This window comes from Vulpes lagopus, chromosome 7 (genome assembly GCF_018345385.1).
Source record: "Vulpes lagopus strain Blue_001 chromosome 7, ASM1834538v1, whole genome shotgun sequence".
NCBI lineage: Eukaryota > Metazoa > Chordata > Mammalia > Carnivora > Canidae > Vulpes > Vulpes lagopus.
The window spans coordinates 56,550,236-56,565,724 of record NC_054830.1 but is presented as its reverse complement, the minus strand read 5'-3'; the positions used below and the strand labels follow the sequence as shown (position 1 = coordinate 56,565,724).

General features: G+C 45.0%; 2 protein-coding genes across 4 annotated transcripts in view; both read left to right on the top strand.

The window, feature by feature from the left end:
* MCM2 (minichromosome maintenance complex component 2) overlaps positions 1-15,489 on the top strand; it is a 41,158-nt gene that overhangs the window by 20,334 nt on the left and 5,335 nt on the right. The window contains exons 16-17 of one of the 3 annotated variants that reach the window (XR_005988954.1): positions 47-576; positions 1,062-1,148. Coding sequence is in view for 1 of the 3 variants with exons in the window: in XM_041762280.1 (XP_041618214.1) it covers positions 47-157 (111 nt within the window). In the remaining 2 variants the exon portion in view is untranslated. Of the gene's footprint in view, positions 1-46; positions 898-1,061; positions 1,149-15,489 lie in introns of those variants that run through there. The other 2 variants (XR_005988955.1, XM_041762280.1) reach the window with 2 other exon arrangements.
* The window catches only part of PODXL2 (podocalyxin like 2), a 37,017-nt gene continuing 35,643 nt past the window's right edge, over positions 14,116-15,489 (top strand). The window contains exon 1 of the mRNA XM_041762282.1: positions 14,116-14,243. Within this exon, the coding sequence (XP_041618216.1) occupies positions 14,177-14,243 (67 nt within the window). The 5' untranslated portion in view covers positions 14,116-14,176. The remainder of the gene's footprint in view (positions 14,244-15,489) is intronic.

Genomic DNA, 15,489 nt, shown 5'->3' with positions numbered 1-15,489 from the left:
GGCCAAAACCCATTCTCATGGTTCACTTGACGTTTTCTCTTTTCAGGCTCGTCAGATCAACATCCACAACCTGTCTGCTTTTTACGACAGTGAGCTCTTCAGGATGAACAGGTTCAGCCATGACCTGAAACGGAAAATGATCCTTCAGCAGTTCTGAGGCTCAGGACCGTCCACTGTAGCTTGTGGACATCATGGGCAGGAGGGCGGACCCAGGGCTGACTCCACATTCTACAGGCACACGGAACCCAACCAGTGAGGGACACTGAGGGCGGGTGCAGGGCTCCACAGCTGAACCACCCAGCTGCACCCCTGGTCTCCTTGGCTCAGGCTAGGCTGGGAACGAGGGTGCTTGTTTCTTTGGCTCCAGTTTCTGCTCCTCATGCAGTCTGGGGTGGGCAGTTTGCCTCTTTAACCAGCTGGGCAGCCCTCCGCCTGCGGGAGGTTTGTCTCCACCTTGGATCAGAGTCCATTTGAGGTGACCGAGCACAGGAGGGTGTTACGAGAACTTGTTTTCCTCCTGGTGTGAGTCCCCAGTGCTGGATGCTTCTGCCACTTTGGCCAAAGAGCAAGTTCAAGGTATTTGTAATGTTTTTCTGAACTCTATCCTGCGGGTTTCTCTGGGCTTCTGTGAGTAGAGAAACTGGACAGAAGAGCGCACAACATGTGGCATAGCACCTCCCTGCCCCCACTGCTTCCCTCGGGGTCAGTGTGGTAGCGAGCTGGGAATGAGAATTATCCCTGGTAACAATGGTGCCCAGCCAGGGACTGGCCATCACCATTGCTGTGTTCCTTTGTTTACTCCTGCGAGGTAGTCCCTGTCCTCTCGTTGTATATTCAGTTTTTGTTTCTGTAGTTTTTATTTTTAATAGAATGAAATAAAATCTAAATAGTGCTGGCTGTTGGTCTGAATTGTGTCTTAATGTCATCAGGCAGGCTTTCCTGCACTTCCCTTGAAGGCCTTTCCCATCTTCCAATTTCGGTGTCCGGTAGGAGGGAGATGTGGCTGTAAGTGCTGTCTTTTGTGGGGCTGTGCAAAAACCAAAACCATGTGCTCTCCCTAGGGAATTTAGTTGGTGATTGCTGCCTCTGTGACTTCTGTGGAATCCCTGAGAACCAGAGAACAGACTTGTACACTGCAGGGACTGGAGGTAATCTGGCTCTGCCACCAAATGGAGCAGTCTTGTTCCTTTCAACAGCATTGCCATCTGGTCTCTACCTGGAAATGCCCGGCTCTGATCAACTGCCTTCGGAATGGGTGGATACCTACCATTCCTAGTGTTTCTTATCTGAGATTTAGCAGAAATGTCTTGGAGCTTCTCATGCAAATTTTCCTTTCTGGAAATGTCCAAGATAAGTCCTTCCTGTGAAAGCCCTGCAGATGTTTGATGAACCTAGTATGTTTGATTTCCTCGTTTGGTTCCTTCCACAAATCCTTGAGAGTTGGTAAGAGGAAGGCCCCCAGGAATGTGGGAAGACCTTCAGGGAAGCAGTGAAGTACTGAGGAACTGATGGAGAAGAGAGATGAGGGAATGGCCTTTGTAAAGGTGAGATCTTTAGGAAGAATGGGAAGGAGCCAGCCCCAAGGAAAGGGCAGTTGGTGTGGCTGAAGCTTGAGGGGTATGCAGGGGAAGAGCTGGGGCAGGAGCCAGGCCTTGCAGAGCCTGCAGGCTGAAAGGAAAGCGTTTTCTTTACACAGAGAGCTCTTCTAACGCCATAGGTGTGGATTCTCCACACGAGTCAGTTCACTTAACAGTCACACCCTGGATTTTTTTTTTTTAAGACTATTTATTTGAAAGAGAGAGAGCATGAGCAGGGAGACGGACAGAGGGAGAGGGAGAAGCAGATTCCCTGCCAAGCAGAGAGCCCGAAGCAGGGCTGGATCCCAGGACCTTGAGATCATGACCTCCGCTGAAGGCAGACGCTTTGCCGACTGAGCCACCCAGGTGTCCCCGGGTGTTCTACAATTTGGGCAGCTGTAATACTACCTGGAGTCAGTGTGCAGACCCCACAGAGTAGGGGCACAGTCCCACAGGACTACACCCACTTCAGGTGCTGCTTGCAAGTCATAGGTCCCCGGGTCTCCCATACTTATATCCAACTTGCCTACAAGTCAGAGATGCCTATGACCCGCCCCCTCCCCAGGTTTGATAATTATCTGTAACAGCTCACAGAACACAGGGCAGCAGTTGACTTATGACAAGCTTATTACAAAGGGTTTACTGAAGGATACAAATGATTGGTCAGATAGATACAGAGAGTGAGGTCCCATAGAGTACCGAGGGCAGGAGCATCTGTCCCTGTCCCACCCTCCTGGCACAGGCATGTGTTCTTGTTCACCAACCCAGCTTCAGTTAAGGGGTTTTGTGGAGGCTTCATTACATGGCCATTAGTGATTAGCTCAACCTCTAGCCCCTCTCCCCTCTGCAGAGGTCAGGGGCTGGGGCTGAAAATTCCAGCCCTCTAATGATGGGGTTGGTTCCTGTGGCAACCAGGCTCCATCCTTAGGAGCTTTCCAAAAGTCACCTCCTTAAACTCTGGTGTGGTTGAAAGGGCTTGTCAGGAATAAGTAAAGACATTTTTATCTTTATTATTTGGACCTTAGGGAGCCAAGACAAAACCCAGATATTCAAACAAAAGATGCTCCTATCATCTTATCATTTAGAAAATTACAAAGATGTCAGGAGCTCTGACCCAGAGCTGGGGATGAAGACAAAATATATACACTATACATTATATTACATTACAGATTGTTTGGTTCTTTACAAACCAAGATTAGAGATCTAATTTTTTTTTATTGAGATAAAATTGACATATAACGTTCTGTTAGTTTCAGATGGACGACAGAATGATTTGCTATTTGTACATCTTGCAAAGTGATCACAGTAAGTGTAAACATCCATCGTTGCACATAGCTACAAATTTTTGTTTCTTGTGATGAGAATTTAAAACAAAATTTTTTATTTATCTATTCATGAGAGACACAGGCAGAGGGAGAAGCAGGCTCCATGCAGGGAGCCTGACGCGGGACTCGATCCCGGGTCTCCAGGATCACACCCTGTGCTGAAGGCGGTGCTAAACCGCTGAGCCACCCAGGCTGCTTGTGATGAGAAATTTTAAGGTCTTTTTTACTCTCTTAGCAACATTTAAATCTACAATACAGCACTCTTAACTATAGTCAGCATGCTGTGTACTGTATATTTTTATGCTAACAAAACAATATCACACAGGGTTAACAAGGCTTGAACCGAGGTAGCTAGCCCATGAGGGGTGGGAGGCAAGAGAGGAACACAGTTCGGAGTATTTTACAGGGAGCTCCTGCTGGTCACTCAACTCCTGCAGGGAGAAAGGAGGAAGAGATGAGTGAAAGGCTCTGGTCTTTCACGTCTGCAAATGGCAGTGGTCTGAACTAGAGGGTCGGGGAAGGTGGACACAGTTTAGATGGACTTTGCAGTTTCAACAAGATTCAGTGATGGATAAGAAGTGGGAGAAAAGAAGAACTAGATGATGATGACCAGATTTCTAGCTTGGGAAACAGGTCGAGGTATAGTAGGGAGAACCAGGAGCTTCACTGGGTGCACGTTGGCTAGAAATGCATTGTAGACTTGAAATAGTGTGAAATTTGCAGGCCGATTTGAGCCTGGACTGCTAATAGTGTTTTGGGCATGAGCTATAATCATCTGACAGCTGTCATGGTGGGGCTGAGTGTAATCACCCAGCAGAACGCAGTGAGAAATGAGCATTGAAGGAGACTTGAAGGCCCATTATCTGAACCAGCAAAGGACACTTAGGAGTGGGCAGATGGCAGGAGGAAAATGAGGGGAGGGATGCTTATGGAAGCCAGAAGAAAGCAATTCAGGTAGGTTGAGGTCAGTTGGGGCCAACATAGCTCTAAGGTAAAATGACAAGCCTGTCCACCGTACCAAGTTTCATTGCATCTAAGATGCCATCTATTATAAAAATCACCATTATTTTATGTGCTGCTAAGACAAAAATGCTAACATTTAGAATGATTAGATGCCATCAACCGTAACATGCCCCAGCTTAGAGGTGCTGGGGAATTGTTTCAAATATGCATCTTAAGTGGAAATGGGGTGTTGGTGGAAACATGGTGGCTCGTGGTGACCTTGACAAGCGGTTTCAATGCACTGTTCATAGAATAAGGAGGAGGGAAGCAGTAAGGAAATAGAGGTTGCATATCTAGAGAAATCTTGACAATTTTGGCTCTGAAGGGAGAGCAGGGAAATCGGCAGCTGGCAAGGTGTGTAGGATCAAAGGGAGTCTTTTCCTTTTGTGTTTATGAATTTTAGAATTGAGCAAAGTTTGTATTCATGCCATAAGAGTTTACTAATGGATTAATCTGAAAGATAACTGAGTGAAAAAAGATATCAGGGACCCCTGGGTGGCTCAGCGGTTGAGCATCTGCCTTTGACTCAGGGCAGATCCCAAGGTCTGGGGATCGAGTCCCACATTGGGCTCCCTGTGAGGAGCCTGCTTCTCCCTCTGCCTATGTCTGCCTCTCTCTGTGTGTCGCTCATGAGTAAATAAATAAAATCTTAAAAAAAAAAAAGAAAAAAGATACCAAAGGATGTGATCCAAAATACATAAAACTTAAAAGTATACTGATACAATGTACTATTTTGTGTGTGCATATGTCAAAGATAATAAAAAGCAGGGGTTCCTGGGTGTCAGTCAGGTAAACGTCCAACTCATGTTTTTAGCTCAGGTCATGTTCTCAGGATCGTGAGATCGAGACCCACATCAGGCTCTTCACTCAGCACGGAATCTGTTTGACATTCTGTCCCTCTGCCTCTGCCTCTTCTCCCTTCCCTGCTCACTCACTCTCTCTTGAAAAAAAAGAAAAAAGTGTATACTTATGTTCTTGTGGGGTTTTTTACATAACAGGATTATTGAGATAGAAGCCATATACTGTATGATTTAAAATGTACAATCCAATGGTGTTAACATAGAGTTGTTCAACTATTATCACTGAATTTTAGAATATTTTCATCACCTTCCAAAAACCCATACCTGTTAACAGTCAACTCCCCCCATCGTTCAACCTCCTCTCCCCAGCCCTAGGCAAACACAAATCCATTTTCTATCTCAACGATATGACTATTCTGGACGTTTCCTATCAGTGGGGACTTAACAATATGTGGTATTGATGGGCTGCTTCCACTGACATAATATTTTTAAGTTCCATCCCTGTTGTAGCATGTCTGAGCATTTCATTCCTTTTCGTGGCTGAATAATATTCCATCGGATGGATATGCCACATTTTAACCTACTCATTGGTTGATGAACATTTGGGTTGTCTCTACCTTTTCACTATTATGAGTAATGCAACCATGAACAACAAGTCATGCAACAAGTTTTTGTATAGGCATATGTTTCCTGTTCTCTGGGATCCGTGCCTTGGACTGGACTTGCTGGGTGGTTGGCAACTTTAGGTTTTGATCTTGTGAGGAGCCACCAGTCCATTTCCCAAACAGCTACATTTCTACATTTTGCATTCCCGTCACTAGGATGTGAGGGTTCTGATTTCTCCACATCCTGCCTAATACAAGCCTTCCTTCTTTGATTTGGGTCATCTCAGTGCGGGTAAAGTGCTTTCTCATGATTCAGATTTGCATTTTCCTGAGGCTAATGAGGTTAAGTATCTTTATGTGCTTATTGGCCATTGGTATATCTTCTTAGAGAAATTCCTGTTCAGATTTTTGCCCATTTTTAATTGGGCAAAAAAAAATGATCTCTAATAAAGAGATAATAATAAATTTAATTACCCTCAGAATTATGACTTCCAATTTTTTTCCCATTCTGGGGTTGTTTTCTCTTCCTTGATGGTGTCCTTTGAAGCACAGAAGTTTTTAATTTTCTTGATTTCCAATTTTTATATCTTTTGTTACTTGTGCTTTTGGTGTCATCTCAGAAACCATTGCCTAATCCAAGGTCATAAAAATATGCCTCTCTGTTTTCTTCTAATAGTTTTATAGTTTTTGCTCCTACATTTAAGTCTTTGATCCATTTGGAGTTAATTTTTGTATGTAGTGTGAGGTAGGGGTCCAATTTCATTCTTTTGCATGTGGATACCTCTATGTCCCAGCATGATTTTCTGGAGACTGTGTCTTCTCCATTGAATTGCTTTGGCACTCTTGCCAAAAATCAATTGACCATAATGTGAGGGTTTATTTCTGAACTCTCCATTTTATCCAAGGATATGATTATCCTTGTGCTAGTGCCAACTTTGTTTTCCTTTCTCAAGGTTGTTTCAGTTATTCTGGACCCACTGAATTTCCACAAAAACTTTAGAATCATCTCATCAGTTTCTACAAGGAAGCCAGCTGGGATTTTAATGGGGATTGGGTTGAATATGTAGATTAGTTTGGGGATTGTCATTTTAACAGTTATAGTCTTCTTAACCATGAAAATGTAATGTCTTTCTATTTATTTAGGTCTTTAATGTCTTTCAATAATGTTTGTATTTTCAGAGTAAGATTTGTGCTTATTTTATTTATTCCTAAGTATTTTATTCCCCTTGATGCTATTATAAATGGAATTATTTTTCTTAATTTCATTGCAATTTGTATTAGCTTTCTATTGCTGTCATAACAAATTACTACAAACTCAGTGGCTTAAAATAACCCAAATTTATTATCTCAGTTTGGGAGGTCAGAAGTCTGACATGGATCCCACTGAACTAAAATCATGGTGTCCATAATGCTATACTCCTCCTAGAGGCTCTGGAGAAAAATCCATTCCCTTGTCTTTCTGTGCTTCTAGAGGCTGCCTGCATTCCTTGGCTCATGGCCCCTTCCTTTACTTTCAAAGACAGTAATTGCATCACTCTGAGCTAGGCTTCCATCATCACATCTCCTTCTCTGACTTTGACTCCCCTCCCTCCCTCCCTCCCTCCCTCCCTCCCTCCCTCCCTCCCTCCCTCCCTCCCTCCCTCCCTCCCTTCCTTCCTTCCTTCCTTCCTTCCTTCCTTCCTTCCTTCCTTCCTTCCTTCCTTCCTTCCTTCCTTTTTATCTATTTAAGCAGTGTCTGCACCCAACATGGTACTCAAACTCATGACCCCAAGATCAAGAGCTGCATATTCTACTGAGCCAGCCAGGTACACCTCCTTATTCCCTCTTTCAATTATAAGGATCTTGTGATTACATTGGGCCCACCTATATAATCCAGGATACTTTCCCATCTCAAGATTCTTGACTTAGTCACATCTGAAAGTTGCTTTTTCCATGTGAGGTAATGTATTCATAGGTTCTGGTGATTAGGACAGGGGGGGGGCCATTATTCTGCACAAGTATATAGAAATATATTTGATTTTTGTATATTGATCCTATATCCTGCAAACTTGCTGAATGCATTTATTAGTCCTAATAGTTTTTTAGTGGATGAATAGGAGTTTTCCATACACAAGTCTATGTCATTTACAAATGGAGATGGTTTACTTCTTCCTTTCTAATCTGGGTGGCTTCTGTTTGATTTTCTTGCCTCTCTGGCCAGAACTTCTAGTAAAATACCGAATAGAAATAGCAAGAGTTGGACATCTTTATCTTGTACCTTAGCAGAAAAGCTTTCAGTCTTTCACCACTGAGTGTGATGTTGGCTAGAGGTTTCATAGGTGTCCTTTATCGGGTTGGGAAATGTCCCTTCTATTCCTAGTTTCTTAAATATTTTCATCAGGGATATGGAATTATGTCAAATACTTTTTCTGAATCTATTCAGATGATCGTGTGGGTTTGGGTCCTTATTCTATTGATATGGTATATTGTATTAGTTGATTTTCAGATGATTTTCAGATTTCAAATTACCCTACATTCCTATGATACATCTCAATTGGTCACAGTGTAAACTTCTTCTTAAAAGTTGCTAGATTTGGGGCAGCCCCGGTGGCTCAGTGGTTTAGCACCGCCTTCAGCCTAGGACGTGATCCTGGAGACCTGGGATCGAGTCCCATGTCAGGCTCCCTGCATGAAGCCTGTTTCTCCCTCTGCCTGTGTCTCTGCCTCTCTCTCTCTCTCTCTCTCTCCCTGTCTCTCATGAATGAATAAATAAATAAAATTTATAAAAAATAAATAAATAAATAAATAAATAAATAAAAATAAAAGTTGCTAGATTTGGTGTCCTAGTACTTTTTTTTTTCAAGATTTTATTTATTTATTCGTGAGAGACACACAGAGAGAGAGAGGCCGAGACACAGGCAGAGGGAGAAGCTGGCTCCATGCAGGGAGCCCGATGTGGGACTCGATCCTGGGTCTCCAGGATCATGCCCTGGACTGAAGGCAGCGCTAAACCACTGAGCCACTCTGGCTACTCTGGTGTCCTAGTACTTTGTTGGATATTTTTGCATCTGTAATCACAAGGGATATTGGTCTGCAGTTGTTTTTTTTTTTTTTTTTCCCTTATATCTGTGTCTGGTTTGGGTATCAGAGTAATATTGGCCTCATGTAATGATTGGAGAAGTGTTTCCTGCTCTTCTATTTTTTGGAAGAGTTTGTGTAAAATTGGTATTGATTCTCCTTTAAAGGTTTTGTATTCATTTTTATGTAGTTAGAAACTTCAATCACTTCATTTGTGCATTTTGTGATTGGTTAATATGTTTCCTATATTGCCATTACTTAGCTTTTTAAAACGTATTACATTTAGTTCTTCAATCTAACTGGTATGATGATATGAAGTAGGGATCTAACTTCATCTTTTCAGATATAATTGACACAACACCATTTACTGAGTAAGTAGCTATTCCCCACTACTTTGAAAAACTTGATCATAAATTTCCATGTGTACTGAGGCCTGTTTTTGATCTCTTTTATTTCATTGATTTATGCATCTATTCTAGTTTTAATAACACACTACTTTAATTTCTATATTTTATACTATGTTTCAATAAAAATTTCCTTGGCTCTTCTTGGATGTTTTCTGTTCTAGATGAATTTTAAAATCAGCTTGTCAAATTCTATAAAATAGTCTCTTAGGATTTTTTTGTTGGTATTGCATCAAATTTGATTAATCTGACAAATCTTTACAGTATTGAATTTTTCTATCCAAGGACAAGATACCCTTTTGCCTTTGTGTTAATATTATAAGAAGCTCCAGCATTTTCTCCATTTAGTTCTCATACATCTAGTTTGGTTTATTCTTGGCTTGTTGTTGTGAATGGGGTCTTTTTTACTACTGTTTTTTCTAACTGGTTATTGATGATACATATAAAAGTTGTTGATTTCTATATGTATCTTATATCTAGAAATCTTACTGAACTCTTTTTAAAAGTTAGTTATTTACTTATTTGAGAGAGAGAGAGAGAGAAAGAGAGAGAGAGGGGGGTGGTGTGCGGGGGGAGGGGCAGAGGGAGAGAATCGCTATGCAGACTCCCTGCCAAGTGCAGAGCCTGACATAGAGTTTATCCCATGATCTATGAGATCATGACCTGAGCTGAAATTAAGAGTTGGATGCTCAAATGACTGAGCCACCCAGGCACCCCTTGCTGAACTCTTATTAAATGTTTTCAATTAGTGTATATGTTTATTGTCTTGCATTTTCTAGGAACACTTGCAAATAATTATTTTTACCGGATTTTCCCAATATTTTTGATCCATTTCCTTTATCATGCCTTATTGCATTGTCTCTTACAGAATACTCTATATTTGTGTTGGTAATGATTATCCTTCCCTTATTCCTCACTTAAATGAGAATGCCTCTCATGTTTCTTCATTAAGTTTGCTGTAGGTTTTCGGGAGATAATGTTTTTAATTAAAGAAGTTTCCTTCTTTTAAAAGGAACAACAACAACAAAAACCTTAAAAAGTTCTTATTTGTTCCTTTTAAAAGGAGTAGGTTTTGGGATCCCTGGGTGGCGCAGCGGTTTGGCGCCTGCCTTTGGCCCAGGGCGCGATCTTGGAGACCCGGGATCGAATCCCACGTCGGGCTCCCGGTGCATGGAGCCTGCTTCTCCCTCTGCCTGTCTCTCTCTCTCTCTCTGTGACTATCATAAATAAATTTTAAAAAAATTAAAAGGAGTAGGTTTTAAGTCTTATCACATGCCCCTTTTCAGGGCATCTCTTGAGATTTTTTTTTTCTTGACACTCTTAATGCAGAGAACTACATTAGTGACTTTTGCTGATACTCAACCAATCTTATGACCCTGGGTTAAGCCTATTTAATCACAGTGTATTTTTAGTACGTTGCTGGAATCCACTTGCTCATATATTCCTTATGAAAGTTGTATCTGCGTTTAGGAAGATTGGCTTAAGGTTTTTTATTTGTATTATTCATAGTTGGTTTTGGCATCGGGGTCACACAAGCCTCATAAAGTGAATTGGGATACTTTCTAACTTTGCTTTCGAAAGGTTTATATATTGAAGGCTTGACAGAATGAATACACTCATTCCAAAAGAGGCTTATGTCTTTTTAAAGAGTCGATTTTTACTCTCTTTTAGTTTTCTCCAACTGTTGTTTGTTTAGCTTTTCTACTATTTGAATCAATTTCAGTAATTTGTGTATTCCTTAAAGTATTCAATTACATTTTGATTTTTATGGATATATGTGAAGTTTTGCTTAAAAGTTTTAAATCTTATTTCTAGTTTTGCTCCCTTTTTCATTCCTTTTTTTTTTTAAAGGTTTTGTGTCTTCAAGATTTTTTTTTTTTTAATTTTTATTTATTTATGATAGTCACAGAGAGATAGAGAGAGAGGCAGAGACATAGGCAGAGGGAGAAGCAGGCTCCATGCACCGGGAGCCCGATGTGGGATTCGATCCCAGGTCTCCAGGATCGCGCCCTGGGCCAAAGGCAGGCGCCAAACCGCTGCGCCACCCAGGGATCCCCCTTTTTCATTCCTAATGGCATTTACTTATGCCTTCTCTTTTTTATCTTACACTAAATTTTGACTGTTTTATTTATCTTTTCAAATAATAGGCTTTTAGCAATCAGTTCTACTAGGTTTTTGTTGTTTTAACAACAATAGAAATTTATTGATTCATGTGTATATGTATATTTGTGTAGTTTAAAGCTTCTTAAATTGAATGCTTAATTTACATTTAATGTTTTTTCCCCCTAATAAATGCATTTACAGCTATAAAAGCTCTGTGAATTGTTGACTATATCCTATGGATTTTGATATTCAATGTTCTCACATTGCCATTAATTTCTAAATAGATTAAAATTTATATTGTGATTTACTCTTTAAGATTATTTAGACAGGTATGCATTTTGGGCTGTAGTTTCCTCCATCAATTAAATCTCATTTGCTTTTTATCTTCCCAGCAATTCCTCCTCATTGTAGACAACTAATTGATCCCATCTTGTTTTCCGGGTGGTGCTGTTTTGTAGTTACACACACATATATATAGTTATATATATATATATGTATATATATATATATATACATATATATATATATATATCCTGTTATTTCTAGGAATCAAGAGCAGGAGGGGAAAGCAGGGACATGTGTGCAGTGTATCAGCAGCATGATTTCATATCCCTCAATTTCTTTTCTCTTTTTAAGGTGAGAGGTACCAGATCATATTTGTATCTAATGAAAATGATCCAGAGAAAGAAAGCCTGACACTGTCAGAAAAGGAACACCCTAAAATGAAGTCCTTGAAAAGGAGATAAATAATGCAATGGTGAGCCCAAGTGGAGGAGACCGGCTTGTGATAAAGAGGAGATGTTTCCTTCTTTTTAACAGAAGAAAGAAGGAGATAGATGACAGATCTAGATACATCCTAGTTTTCTCTTTTCCAAGTCAGATACTCTCAGTTTTAACTGTTGTTTTTAATGACATCTTTCTGGATTTCTCCTCTGTTACGTGGTCCTTCCTAAAAAGAAAAAGGTTGTCATAAAAATATAATGTTAATGAAATTCACACAGTTCAGAATAAGAGGGCCGTTAACTTCCTTGTTCTGGATACTGTACTCATTTTAGGTCCGAAATTGCTTTACACTTTGTAGCCGTTACCAATTTGTGGGAATTTTGTATGAACTGTTTTAAATTAGGTCTCCTTTAATTTGTACGTGCCTAGAGACTAGCACCCAAAAACACAGTCAATGTGACTCAATTCAGTCATTCTCCAAGTCCTGTTGGTTGTCTGTGGAGGGTTTTCTCGAATCTTCTCTGCCAGTCCTGGGTCAGACTTCTGCCATCTGCCACTGAGACTACTGCAGCATTCTCTCCAGTGGCCATTTTGCTCTTCCTCCCTGCTGCCCTCAGAATTCTCTAAAATACATGCCATGATTTCTGCAGAAGAAATGAAAGTCCAAACTTCTCATCTTTTTTTTTTTTTAATTTTTTTAAAATTTAATTATGATAGTCACACAGAGAGAGAGAGAGGGAGAGAGAGGCAGAGACACAGGCAGAGGGAGAAGCAGGCTCCACGCACCGGGAGCCCGACGTGGGACTCGATCCCGGGTCTCCAGGATCGCGCCCTGGGCCAAAGGCAGGCGCTAAACCGCTGTGCCACCCAGGGATCCCCCAAACTTCTCATCTTGATGTTTAAGATCTTTTACTGTCAGGTCCTCACCTACTTTTGTAGGATCCGTGATGTCCACTGACGCAGCCTATGGAGGTAGCTTAAACTGACTATAGGCTAAATAAAATGATGTAGTTCTGTTAATTAAATAAGATGATCTTTACCTAAAGTTTCTAATATGGCACTGCTTTTTATTATGTTCTTAGACTAGTCACTTTCTTCTTGTGTTTCACTTCCTCATTTATAATGTAAGGGCTTACTACTTTGTACAGATTAACCAAGAATTCATTAAGATATTTAGCTCATAAGTCAACTATCTTTCTAACTTTGTCTCCTGCCTCATGCTAATCATGAAAGTCATTATATTCCTAAATATGTAATGCCGTGTATTATCATACCATGCTACATTTTGCTCATGTTCTTTCTTTTGCCTGGGACCCATCTCCACCCTAACTCCTATTTCTCCTATGTATTTAGTCCTGGAGGAGTCCTCTGGGATCATCTACAATACCTAGTGATATACCCTGGATAGAGGGGTGAGAATATATTTTGAAAAAGCAAGTTCAATATAATAATTTATCTTAAAGCAATGTTTTCTGAATATACTACGTATAAAGTAAAACACGGAATTATTGCTGTTGCAGATGTTTACATTTCAGCAATTTCAAGAGGGTCAGAGCTTTTTTCTGTTCCTTAAAGAGGCTGAGCTCCACTCTAACTCAGGAATTACCAATGCACTTTTCTCTCCCTGGAAGAGTCTCTTCCTAACCCAGCTTCCTACCGGATACCCATTTATCCATTCAGGTGCCAGCTTAAATGTTTCTGCAGGAAGGTACATGTAAAGTTTCCCTTCTATACTCTGTCATATTTCCTTATACCTCGTAACAGACTTCACAACGGTTTGACCATGCAGTCACATGCCTGTCGTGTTGGTGTCTTCTCAGCTAGACTAAGCTCTGAGGATAGGAGTTGTACTGTTCTGTTCACCACCATGGTGCCTGGCACAGGAAGGAACTTTGGTTGCCAAAAGGGATCAAACACTTAACAAAAGTTAACAAACACTGCTCTATGATCATGGAAATCCCACGTGTAACGGATGAGGCAAGGGAGGTGCAAAGGAGAGCTTGCCCAGGTCCAGTGCCCTTGAGAAGCCTTTCATGATCCCAGAGTCCCCGTTCAGCCTCTTGACGTAGGATTAGGGACAGTCTTCACGCCAACGGCATCAGGGGCCAGTCCTGTCCTCTCTGATCAGTGTCATTCCACGCAAGCGGACTCCTGCTGTCCTATGGGCACGCAGGAAACGTTTCCGGTGCAAGGGACGCCCAGGCGGCGCGGGTGTGCCCTGCGCCGTCGCCACACATCGGGCAGGTGGCCGCGCTCCCGAAGGCGCGGGGAAGGCGCGGGGAAGGCGCGAGGTGCGAGGCTGGGGCCTCCAGGCGCTTGCGGTGGCGGCTCCGCCCCTCTAGGCCTCCGCGGCGCTGATTGGCCGGCCGGGCGCCGGGGGCGGGGTGGAGGGGCGGCCGCCCGCGCGCCCGCCTCGTCTCCGCGGGGGCGCGCCCGCGGCACGCGGCCGGGCGGGGCCGGGGGTGAGTGACGGCCGCGCGGGCCAATGGGGCGGGCGCGCGCCGCCGCCGCCGCCCGCGCGGCCCCTGACGCCGGCCGAGGCGCCGCGCCGCTGCGGCTGCGGGCGGCGACGGCTGCACCATGGGCCGGCTGCTGCGGGCCGCCGGGCTGCCGCCGCTGCTGCTGCCGCTGCTGCTGCTGGCCGGGGGTGAGTGCGCGCCGCGCGGGCGGGCGGGCGGCGGCAGGCCCGGGGCGGGCGGCGGCGGCGGCGGCGGCGGTGCTGGACAGCTCCCGGGCCGCCAACAAAGGGGCCGGCGCGCGGGGCGCGGGGCGCGGGGCGCGGTGGGCTGCTGCCCGGCCGTCCGCGGCGCCGCGCTCCCAGGGCGGGACCGGGGGCCGGGGCTGGGGGCCGCCGCGTGTGCCGCGTGCGAGCGGCTGCCGGCGCGGGGGCCCGCGGGGGCCGCACACACGCGCGCGCGCAGGGGAGTGTGGCGGCGGGCGCGCCTGCTCGCGCTCCCGGGCGCTGTCTCCCCGGGCCGCGGGGAGGGCGGGCCGCGGCCGCCCGCTCCGCCGCAGCCGCACCGGGTGGGGCCGCGGCCCAGGTCGCCGGGGCCCCCGCGGCGAGGGCGGGAGTCCCGCGGCTCGGCGGGGGCAAGCGCCGGAGAGCCGCACACGCCGCGGCTGCGACAATGGGGGGCGTGTGTGCGCGCCCGTGCTGCCGCCGGCAGGAGCGGGGGTGTGGCACGTGAGCGCCCGTCCGCGCTGTGCGGGCAACTTTAGGAGGAGGTGTGACGGCGCCGGGTGCTGCTGTGGCCGTGACATTGCCGGATGGCTCCTGCGCAGCTGCCACGCAGGGATGGGCGTGAGGACACCCGGAGACGTGCACAAGGGCAGGCGGGGAAGACAGGCTGGGTGTGAGCGGCAGGTGTGCAACGATGTGTCTGTGACAGCCCGCGGAGCGGCTTCCCAGCGGCCGCGCGGGATCCAGGTGTGTGCATGGCGGGGGAGCATGAGGCATGTGACCGCCTGAGACAGGCCACCAGCACCGAGTCGGGGCGGGAAGAAGCGCTGTCTGCGAGGGTGGGTCAGATAAGGTCATGGCCGAACAGCCTCTGGCCGGCACAGTGGACGGGGCAGCCCCCAGGAGTGCCGTATGGAGGGTGACAGCCGGCTGGTGTTGGTGGACACACACGCTGGGATGAGTGTGTGTGCGTGTTCACTCATCAGGTCGCCTTGAGTGACTCCACTTCTGATGGACACACAGGAGATCACGTCGGTGCGCGTGTCTGTGGGAGTGGACCAGGGACCCTGGCTACTTAGCCACTTCCCGTGCAGTGAACCCACAAAGACGCAGGCACATGTGTGCATCCGTGTGAGTGAAGGAGAGACCTGTGAAGGTCTCTGCGTGAGGGGGGAGAGCAGTTTTTCCTCGGCGGTGGCGGTGAGATGGGCCA